The sequence below is a fragment of the Oncorhynchus nerka genome, linkage group LG8, assembly GCF_034236695.1.
Source record: "Oncorhynchus nerka isolate Pitt River linkage group LG8, Oner_Uvic_2.0, whole genome shotgun sequence".
Lineage (NCBI taxonomy): Eukaryota > Metazoa > Chordata > Actinopteri > Salmoniformes > Salmonidae > Oncorhynchus > Oncorhynchus nerka.
In genome coordinates this window covers 21380813-21392553 of record NC_088403.1, presented here as the reverse complement: position 1 = coordinate 21392553, position 11741 = coordinate 21380813, and the positions used below count along the sequence as shown (strand labels likewise).

Genomic DNA, 11741 nt, shown 5'->3' with positions numbered 1-11741 from the left:
GGGACACGCAAGCACAGAAACATTAGCAAACGCATGCAATTGCACACACACACACAAACACAAACACACGCACGCCCGCCCACACACTCTCTCCCTGTGGCCGGCACACTTGAGAAAAACTGTAATTAGAGCAGCTGCAGCACATCCTTTGTCCTCTAAACACTGGCCACTGAATGAGGGACACACACACACACTCCTGCAGGCCTACACACACACACACACACACACACGCACACACACACGCACGCACGCACACACACACACACACACACACGCACACACACACACACACACACACACACGCACGCACGCACACACACACACACACACACACGCACACACACACACGCACGCACGCACACACACACACACGCACACACACACACACACACACACGCACGCATACACACACACACACACACATACACACACAAAAAAAACTCAGGAGGGGCAGAGTCCTGTCATCTCTGACACACGGCTGGCAACGGAGAGGACCCCAGATGTCTGCCTCGCCCCGTGATACATACACACATTCCCTCATCCTGCCTTTGTTCCTGCAGCACAACCATACACACACTCTCCTAGAGTACATACACACACCATTCACACACTAACTATTCACACACACATTCTTATTCCATCAACATTCATCCATTAAATGATGTGACGAATGGCCAATAACACTACCAAACACAACCTAACTATAAAGCACAAACACTGGACTCTACCTGGAGTGAAATGCACCTACTTTCCCACAAGATCCGGGTTAACCAGTCGAGTCCTGATCTTTCTAAATCTGGAGACCAACCCTTCTATTGACAGTATCTCTACACAGTAATCAACCACACCTTCCATCAGCCTGACTAATAGGCTGATCTCCACAAAGGCTGCTTTGTCGTTGTGTGAGAACAAGGGAGAGACATTACAATGAACTTTTATCAGCAATTACGGTGGAAGTTAGACATGATGGCAAGTAGATGACATAACAGCCAAGTGCTATAATGACATTCTGAATGGGGGAAATCTGAGTGTTGTCAGGCCTAGTTGGTTCATTCTTACTGCATAATAAATGCATTATGAGCGTAAAACACAGGCCTTATTTCATTGTCTCTCTCTGTGTTATACAAGCATCGTTCATATACTAACGTATCATCCCTGTTAACAGAGCTAAACAGATGGCAGAGACGACCATGAAAAACGTCTTGCTCAAGTGGAGTTGCGAAACTCTTCAAACTCCAGTCCAACGTTGGGCTGGCAAGGATTCCCTCCGTGTTAGTGTTGGCTTGTTTGGGTTTCCCAAGATAACATTTTCATATACAACACACCACAGGCCTGAACGGCAGACACACCCTGTGAAACTTTGACCTGGTTCTATTTAGACAAGCTATTCGGGTTGCGTTCGGGACCGTGTAACGTTGCAGAACACTCAGAAAGAAATGTGCTGGGGAGAGCAGACATGAATCTCTGTCGTGTAGAATTGAGAATCAATTCAGCTCAACACGATACATATCTGAAAAAATCACTCAGATCTACACATCATCTACAACTCTTTTACCTCTACACAACATTTCCATCTGCAAGTATTACAACTCTACTCTATAAGTAGGCTGACTTTCACCACTATACAATATATCCATCAACAACAATCTTTCAACTTTACTCTATAAGTAGTGTGACTCACCACTATACAATATATCCATCAACAACAATCTTTTCCCACACCTAATGTCTCCAAAAACCTCCCCACTCAACATATATAATTTCAGACATTTTTAACACTGAATAATAACGCTGACTGAATCCCACTCTGGACCAACACTACCCACGTCCCCCCTCTCCTGGGCTTCATCCCTGGCCAATGTGTGGAGAGCTAAAGCCTGCCCTGGGACCCGAGGCCGAACGTCTTCCACCACCTCGGCTCCTGTCAAACCCGCTCTTCTCCTGTCTTCCCATTTTGTCTTTGTCGAAAAGGAGCAAAAAAAAATGTACTTTTTGAGTCAGAGGGCTGGAGAGATTGCAGACTTTATCCAGAAGTAATGTTTTGTGGAGTCACCTCTTTCTGTTGTGTGTGTGTGTGTGTGTGTGTGTGTGTGTGTGTGTGTGTGTGTGTGTGTGTGTGTGTGTGTGTGCACTTTTGGAGTCTGAAAGTCCTTGTGTATACACCATCTGTCTGTCTGTCTCATCCACTCACGGACCTGATGATGGAGCCACGTGCATTTCCATTAGGAGGAAAATATCATGTGGGCTTTGAGGCATTAGATGTGTGCAGTCTGAGCAGCCGAGCCTCAAGTTTACAAAGGTCTTAACCTGAGACAAAGCTTCTAATCAGTTTTCTGGCTGGTTCAGATAGAATAGAAAAGACTTCATAGAAGCAGTCTCCATAATCCAGGACCAGCAAACCAATGATAATACCTGTTCCAGACAGTCTCGTCACACTTGCTGTGGTATAGTGGCTCTATACCACAGCAACTACAGAGTAAAAACATAAACAGCATATCATGTATTATCTGTTAAAGCATGCTATGTATTTCTTGGGAAGAATACAGAATTCCTTGCAAGTAGGCTACTATCTGTTCCATACAAGGCAGTCTATACCATTCTATTTTGATGTATTATTGAAATGATGACACTTATTATTGAAAGTGTTGTGTGCAATCCTACTGTATATCATGTCATTGTTGGCACAGACATCCCACTCATCTACTGAGACAAAGGTCAAATCCCCATCTGGGCTGTGCATCTTCACAGCTGTCTCATATTGGAGCCTATTCTATGTACAGCACAGGAGGTTGGTGGCACCTTAATTGGGGCGGACGGGCTCGTGGTAATGGATGGAGTGGATTAAGTGGAATGGTATCAAATACATCAAACATGTGGTTTCCAGTTGTTTGATTCCTTTGCATCCTCTCCGGCCATAGTTCTGAGCCATCCTCCCCTCTGCAGCCTGTGGTGTATAGTAAGAGATGACATGAAACAGAACCCTTCTCTACATTCAAAATAACAGCCTAACAAATAACAGTAAAAAGCTTCAGGTTTTTAACGGCCTTCGTTTCATATTCTGTTGTATCTTAATAGATTTCAGTCGGCCATTTTGACAGAAGACTCCGCTATTAACTTTGTTTGGATATTGACTATTGACTTCATCTATGGATTCTCATTCCCCGTAAAAAGAAAGACCAGCATCACGGGGAATATGTTGCCAAGATAGGAAATATTTTATTACAGAGAAAAAAAAAAACTTTTCTTCCAAAATATAGAAATCTGTACAACTTTCGCACAATCAATTTACATGAACTGTACAAATTTACAGCAGTTCACCACGACATACCCAAGGAAAAGAAAATGAACACAATAAAGATGTGCTGACATGAAATCACAAGGTAGAGTAGACAGCTTTTCTTCTTGGGTACGCTCAGATTTTTAAAACGTTTTTCTTGTTTTGTAAGTAAAAAAAAAACAAAGGATAAGTCTATCAGTACAGGGCATGGAAACTGATATTTCTTTTACCAAAACAGATTGGTCCTTGCCAACACTCCTATCACAAATGGCTTCACTTACGAAAATAGTTATCCGTGTTAAAACTAGGAAATGCAAAAGAAATCCATCTAAACACCTCAAAACAAATGATTGGCACTTCCCATTGTGTAATGTTATGCATGTATTCTACCATATGGTGTACAATAGCAATAGATTCTAGAATATGTAAAACACCCTAAATGTGAAAGTGGCAATAATTCTAAAATCATTGATGAATCATTGATGACTATTCCCTTCCCGTTTCACGTCTTAACATGCACAGCTTTTCCAGAAGAGTTTTTATTGAATGTCCCAGGCTTTTCCAGAAGGGTTTTTATTGAATGTCCCAGGCTTTTCCAGAAGGGTTTTTATTGAATGTCCCAGGCTTTTCCAGAAGGGTTTTTATTGAATGTCCGAGGCCTGAGTTTGGTAATACATTCCAGAAGAGACTCCCGCGTCTCAAAAACGTCACAACTTCAACTTGACATAATTTAGTGCATTTTATGTGCTATTACCTCCGACTATTCAAAAACACTTTTCACAACGTTTCTGAAACCTATGTGCGCAAAGGCTGAATGGATGCATTTACAGATCCGATATTGTGGACTAAATCCAATTGTTTTGGTGGTGGTGTTACTGTTGAGAAAGAGATCAAACAATTTCGGCTTCGTTTCCTTTTTGGTAGGTCTAAAAATGAAGTCTGTTCAAATTGGGATAGATGATCAGACTAGGGCGAAAGGGAGGGGGGGGATGAGATGCTACCTCTGTGACGTTAAAATACATATAGCAAAAAGAGGGACAACTTGCTACGTCTGAAACACAGACCAATCTCATAACAACATCGATAGCTGGCATAATCGAAGCAATAGAGGAGCTGCAAGGTTTTTAAAAAGCTGGTTTTCAACCACAACAACAAAGCTCTGGGCTACTCTCTCAGACATGTCCATCTGGTTCATGTGGAGACACTGCTTTTTCCACAGATTGCTGAAGGAGCACCAGGAGAAATGGAGAGAGGGAGGACAGTGAGGAGGAGGGGAGTGGATGAGGGAGGATAGGGTGTGCAGTGCATCAACAACCACAGATCCATTACCCATGATCCTCTGTGCTTAGGGAGCTTAAAGCAGCACATGTAGGTCTGATGGGCTGGTGCCTAGCCTGGCCAGCTTAGTGGATAAAAGCCCCGAAACCCCACGACCTGTCACATCGTCTGTCTGCGGCGCGGCCAACCAGGAGTGAGCTATAGAACGACTGACACCACCATCGTCCTATTGCACCCATGTAAACTAGTTCAGTGCTCAGCCTAAGAAACAAAGAAACTTGGACTGTGTACTGTCACTTCCTATCCTTTGACTCCTCTTTGTTGCCTGTCTCTATGTGGGCTCCCAGTGCAGACGGAGTGCGCTGAGTGCATGTGCTGGCTTTGCTCTCCACCGCCAAGAGGGGGTTGGTTGGGTGGAGGTTAGTTTAGAGGGGGCCGGAGGGATTGTAGCTGCCCTGGACGAGAGTATCCGGCTCTGGCCCCCCGCACCACCTCCATTCCCTCCCCTGGTGCGAGGATAGACGATATGTGTTACTGCTATCTCCGTACTGCTATTGGGGGGAGGGGGTTGGCTGGTTGGGTAGCTGGCTGTGGGTGATATGTGGCACCAGAGGGGCTTCTTGTGTCTGTCTGCCCTGACAGGCACACCTCCAGAGAGGGTCCAGCAGCACCTCGAACCAGGCTGGCTAACATTACGCTGGTTCTCTCTCGGTTCTCCAGAGAATGGCTCATAGGTGTAACATTGAAGTCCTACATTGGGCAACGTACCCCTCATCCAAACTGAGAGACAGAAGAAAGGAGAGGTGTTGAAAGCCTTAGACCCATCTTCAATCACAAAGACAAGAACAAAGTCTAACAAAAACACATGAGAAAGCCTGACAAGGCCATTGGGACTGAGTTGGATAGAAACAGTCAGGGGCGTACAGACTTCCCTTTGGCTACACTCACACACCCCTCGACAGCTGCAGAGAGATCTATCAGAGTTCTATAAGTGTCTCAAATTGCCATCTGTGTGTGTGTGTGTGTGTGTGTGTGTGTGGGGGGGGGCTTCCGAGAAAAGTGCCTTACAAACGGACAACAGACGCCTAACCTGTCACAAACCGCACCTACCTACCAAAACCTGAACGGATCTGAATGAAATGCTTACAGTGTGAAATCTTTTTAAAACCTTCAGTTACTCTCCCCAATTCTATAGAGTGGGGTCTAGCCTGACGTAAGAGCTGTGAGTAATTTACCAAAGAAAAGGAGGGGAACTCATGAAAGATGACATTGGAGCGAATGGAATAAAGATGGTTTTCTCTAGAAGTACACATCCCCATTTCTTCTGACAGGGCCACAACAACCAAAACAAATGATCCAGATTTTGGTGAGAATATAGTGCCACCTATGCTACACTTTGAATTTGGAGAGGGCCAAAGGTCAGGGTGGGGATGGAGGGATATAAAGATGGAGGGATATAAACAAAACGAGAACTTGATTGTGAATTTCAAACCAACATTGATCGAAGGGGAGGGGACAAATACCCAGCCCTCCCCAGAAAGCTACACATACATGGTTGGGGGTGTTGGTGGGGTGCGCTGTGACACATTACTGTCCTTAGCAACAGGTGTCACAGCGCATTCCACTGCACTTCCATATGGAGGTGGAGGGGCTTCCTGAAGCTCGACACTGGTATATGGGGCAGCCACTGGGGGTAAAGAAATACCCTGTGGTCCAAAAACTGGGTTTTAGAAGAAAATGACTTAGAGCGTTTCCCCAGAGACTGACCTAGAAACAGGCACAGTCGGGACCTCAGCCCCTTAACTTCCTTCCTAGACAAGTACACCCAATAACAACAGGAAGTAGATAAAAGGCTGAAATTTAACGGTATGGTTCTTGACAGCAGTTCCTTGAAGCTTTTGAGAGGGTGGTGGTGACATGGTACCCATTGTAACCACGTGGAGAAGAAAGTGCAAAGTCAACAATGATAGATTTGTGTAAAAAAACAAAAACAAAAAGCAGCCCCTTCTCTGCGCTGTTTCTCTGTTCGGTTTCTTGGTTTGTTTTAGCTGCCCCCAACAGCTCCACGCTCCACACAGTCCTCTCCGCGGGGGAAAAAACGAAGCCTCCGGTAGATCCCACAACACAACATAACAGACTATGGAGCGAGGAAGGAGAAAGAAATATCAAACCTACAAGGTTTCACCTGGACGATAGGCCACATCCTCTGCCTTTTCTCCTCCTTTTTTTTCTCTTTTTCATTTAATTTCTTTTTAGCTTTAAAAAGGTTCGCCATCGACCAACTAGGGCGAAACCCACGACCCGACGTGGCGGGTGGCAGCCCTTAGCTGGACATAGTCATCATGTTGTAGGCTTTGGAAGGGCTGGTCCTACCCAGCATCCCCGCCGCCTCCTTGCAGCTGATGTGACTGTCCACCATGGGGGTCGAGGTGACCGCACTGCCTCCCGACGGCGCCGGGGCCACCGGCTGGGACTCGTAGAGCACGCAGATGGAGCCGTCCTCGCCGATGCGGTAGGACACCTCGAAGGGGTCCACCCAGAGGGTGAGCTCACTAGGCAGCAGTAGGTAGAGCTGATTGATGGTCAGGCCGATGCGCTGGCCTGCCTGCCCCACCAGGGGATCCATCTTGTGATTGATGCGGATGCAGCGGTAGCCCGAGCCCTTGCATGGCCTGTCGGGGAACCAGTGGTGCTTGTATTGCTCTGTGGAGAAAGAGAGAGGAGGTTATTATCGGGTTACCATGAGTTTCATCATCATTGGAACACTATTAGGTTACCATGGTATTGCTTGTATTGCCAAAAAAGGGCACAGAGGGGGTAACTGTTGTTCTTCGGTTACCCTATAGTAGAGCCTGTGTAGTTCTGTATGAGGAGACAAGAGAGAGAGGGGGAGAAAGAAAGAGGGATAGATGTAAGAGATGCTGTCTGGTGTTTACAGGTGAGAGCCAGTAAGCTAAATCTCTGCTACTTTCAGACGTCTATCTGAGGGAGAAGCGGGGTGCAAAGCTGTCTGCACCTGATCAGCCTTAGTTCCTAGTGTGTGTGTGTGTGTGTGTGTGTGTATGCGAGATAAGGATGCATGTGCTTTGATAAACATTGAATATGGTCATAAATTGGGACATAAATGTGATTAATAGCATGATAATAACTGTATGAGGTATAGTTCGATTTTAAGTAATTGTATCGCAAATCAAACTATAATCATGTTTTATTTTATTATGGAGTTGATGGAGTCTAATAAGGTAATACTGGTTGATGATGTTCACATAACTAATCTATCACCGTTATTAGTTTAGATGTATCTTTCGATTGTGGTATGGATTACTTACAGATAATAAATTACATGATTCCATGGAAAATGGAAGGAAAAAATGATTGTTTATGTTTTACTGTACTAAACACCTCCCCAATAATGATTGTGGAAAAGTAAAGGTTTTATTCCTTTGTAGGTAATACATGATTCCATTGGAATATCTTATCTGCTTTTTTATCTGATATTTCTATTACCATGTAATGAAGCATCAACTATTTATATTGGTATTTGGGTTTCCACTTACTAATGTGTGTGTGTGGTATGTGTGTGTAAAACAGACTGCTGACAGGGGCAGGTTTTGTTGTAGCGCAGTAATAAACCATAACAGTCTGCTTATGGGGCTGATAAGCAGCAATAAACCGTTTGTCGCTCTGTAACCGGAGCCTACGTGACACACAGCAGAGAGAGAGAGAGAGAAGTTTGATTGCACAATCCCCTTCTGGCCGAGTGGCACAAAGTCCTCCATCGAACAGAGCGGAGCTGAACAACAACACTGAGGTGGTGAAGTCCTGGCCAGCAATCTGGGCTGGAGAACTCCCCCTCTTAAAGCCACACCGTCCCTTTAAATATGACCAGTGTGTCCACATACCAGTTGGTGATTCACTGTGATATCATTCATATGGTATATCTAAAGGGGCGTTAAGTGACAAAATAGGTTGGAAGAAGAGAGAGAAAATAGGTCACATTACTCATTTTATGGAGAACACGAGAAAGAGTTCTCATTCCTTCCCCATTAACTCATTTTAGAAGACGCGCATGACTGCTGCTTTCATAGTATAATAGTAGCCTAACGGGGAAGAATTAAATTAGAAAACCACTTCTCAGAAGTCTAAATTAACCTAACACCTCTAACAATACTCACATTTACTGTGTCTTGCGTGTGTTGGTATATATACTGTATGTATGTGTGTTCGATATGCATCTGTGTGTGCGTGTGATACCAATCATCCTATTTTCTCCACTTAAGACTCCTCAGTATCGCGTTACCCCATTGGTGCATGGTGACTAAACTGGCTGTGCTGCCTGCCTGTCTGTTTGCCTGTGAAAAGCCTCTGAACTAGGCCAGAGCCCGGAGAACACCTGTCCTGCACAACACCCCAGGTAGATAATGTCTCCTTTGTGTTATCAGTAGAACTCTGTGTACTGCACCCTAATGGAGGGCTTGGCACTCGTGAAAAAGCACCAGGCAGCTACGATGGGGCTGATCTTTTGCACCACAAAAGAAACAAGGCCTCCGAGAACAGTCAGAGCGGAGGGGCCTATTCTAAAACCAGGGAACTGGGGAAGAAGAGAGGCTCAAAAAGTAAACGCTTTAAAGCCAAGTGCCCTAAGGATATTATGTGGCAATAAAATGTGTGGAGGCTTTTTATTAAATACACATTTGGATTTGTTTGGGGCGCTATTGGGTGATTTCCACTGGTCTGTGGTGGTGTGGTTGAGGGAATTATGGCAGTTTCAGATTGGGTAACTGCTCAAACCTTGGTTAAGCAGGTGACTGGTAAACAGGAAGTCCAAATGGTTTACTAACTAGTTAGACAATGAGCACAGTTTCAATGTGGATATTTAGAGCAAGTCCCCTTCTCCCCCATATAAACAACGCCTGTTTATTGAACACACAGACACAATAAGCTGTGATAATGAAGCTGTAAGCAACAGTGGGATGGCTGGCCTACTTCAGCAGCGGCAGGGGGGGGCAAATGAAAAATGGGGGTGAAGGAGGAGGACAGCCACTTCACAAAGCCCCTTTGCAACTTGTTTTATTAGATAATGTCCTTCCTACACTCCTCCCCCTATGATATCCTCTTCCAGCCCCAACCCCACCGCTACCAACCCCCACTTACCCTCTGACGGCGGCCATTTTGCTCCATCTGCCTTCAACTTTGGCTGTTTACAAACAGTGCACTGGCCTAGAGCTATGCTCAGACTACAGCCTCCACTCATTTTCTATGCAAATCCTGCACAAACAAAGCCACTTCCTTGGAAAATGTTTAGTTGAAAATAGCATTGTAAACTAAGAGTTTGTTGAATAGAAATAAACAATTCTGTAACCTGATATGCTAAATGTGTAGCCCACATCCAAAACGGCTCTAAAATTATATGAATTTGAACGTGAATGGCTTTGCAGATGACACAGCTGTTGCAAAACATGTTCAAATTGAGGTCATGATGTAGGTGTTCAGTGTTTAGAGGGACAGACACTTGGCAGTGCCAGTTTTAGACCAATGCCAGTTTTAGACTGTTAAAACTGTCTGTATATTTACAACAGGAAATATAAATAAATGTATGTGGTTTGTACAAAAACAAATGCAGTCAATAACGCATAGTATAGTGGCTGTGTCGATCAATGTATGTGTCCTTATTACAGTTAACGTTATTCCACGGAGCTAGCATGTCTACACTAGAACATATTGTAAAGAAATAGCTTTTCTTTACTCATACATGTTCGTCAACGGCGGGAATCTATACGGGCTATTTATTCTGCATTTGTTATTTACCTTTTGGTTCTCTAATTTCGATTCGATTGAGGCTCGCTCAAGAGGATCGAGTAAAACATGTAGGCGGCTATAATACTCTTATAACAAAGATAACCAGAATCCTATGGGTCTGTTATTTTCCTGGTCGAAATGTTATAATATACTTTTTTTTGCCTGCTCAAATTCATATCAACCTACGTTTTCTTGTCTGCATTACGTAATTCGATAGCCTAATTCAATTCACCGGGTACAGATTTCCCCCATCTTTATGTTAATTAAGAGTTTATCGACCAACTGAACTGGTACTATCGAAAGGTGCACTTCCTTGTTGGAACAAATCAAGTCCGGTTTTACTCCACGTTATTACATTGTAACTAACCCGAAACATGAATTAGGCGACGATGTATCTGAATAGAACATGGTTGATTCGATCGATTGAATATTGTTGATTGAAGATTGTTGTTCACCTTATCTATTTTTGTCTTTTTTTCCGTGCGAAAATGGTCGGGGGGCGCGTGTGTTACTTTATGAACAGAGACGCAAATCCCCTTCGGAATGGGATAAAAACACAACAATTCGTTAAAATCATATTCTTAACACACAACATGACACAACATCAACAGAGGTCATAATCTAAAGTAGCCTTGGAAACGTAGGACAAAACGAGAAGCACATGTCTTACCTGACAAAATATCCTGTAAACTTGCGCTGAATGATTGAAGCTGTCTGTCATTTACGTGTCCTTTTATCCGCAGAAATCTCGACAGAAACCCGACCGCGGCGCTAATCTCTGGTTTCATCGTTCCCCGAGCACAAAGGGTATGCATTGAGAAGGCAACTGCGACGACGATTCGTGCGCTTTTCCTACATATGATTCCGAAAATGATCCGTTGTTTTTCTCTCCACGTTCGGATAATGATCCGTGTCTTTCGCTTGTTTTATTTCTCTGGCGCCTATGCTGGTCATTTATTAGTCGAGGTAGGGACGTTTCGGAGGGTACTACGTGTGCCAGGACGGTAGAGTGTGGTGACGGCTGTTGGGAAATAGAGGGGTCTTTCTCTAGGATGCCACGTTGAGGCACCCTTTCAATGTCACTTTACTCCACCAGAGTGAACGAATGTGTTGGAGGAAAGGGGTTTTATACCGCCCCCGCCGTCGGAGGAAAGCGACATCGCGCAGCTACAACAACAACAAAAAAAGGCTCGCCAATCCCATCCGCCCGACAGCCTGACGAGCCCATAGGAGGAGTGGACTGTTCGCCTCAACGCTCTGAAAATAAACAGACCACGTGAGAGCAAAATACAAGCATGAAAATTAACCCCTTATATTGTGCTCCCATCGAAAACAACAACATCTTGCACTGGGTTTTCCGTTATTTCATAAAACGGACAGAATAATT

The 11741-nt window shown here is 44.4% G+C and overlaps 1 protein-coding gene across 1 annotated transcript; it reads right to left on the bottom strand.

Moving 5' to 3' along the window:
• Positions 1-3192: 3192 nt before the first annotated feature.
• On the bottom strand, positions 3193-11462 carry LOC115132914 (B-cell translocation gene 1, anti-proliferative). Its single transcript, XM_029665632.2, has 2 exons — positions 11025-11462; positions 3193-7258 (listed from the first exon to the last, which is right to left on the bottom strand). The coding sequence occupies exons 1-2, from the start codon at positions 11167-11169 to the stop codon at positions 6879-6881; spliced, it is 525 nt and encodes a 174-aa protein (XP_029521492.1). The 5' UTR covers positions 11170-11462; the 3' UTR covers positions 3193-6878.
• Positions 11463-11741: the final 279 nt, after the last annotated feature.

What these genes read in the sequence shown, in the direction of transcription:
- LOC115132914 (XM_029665632.2), bottom strand. Translation starts at nt 11,169, where the DNA reads ATGCATACCCTTTGTGCTCGGGGAACGATGAAACCAGAGATTAGCGCC. An exon ending in TTTACAGGATATTTTGTCAG is followed by an intron (nt 7,259 to 11,024) that starts GTAAGACATGTG and finishes CTTTCTCCACAG; the next exon opens with AGCAATACAAGCACCACTGG.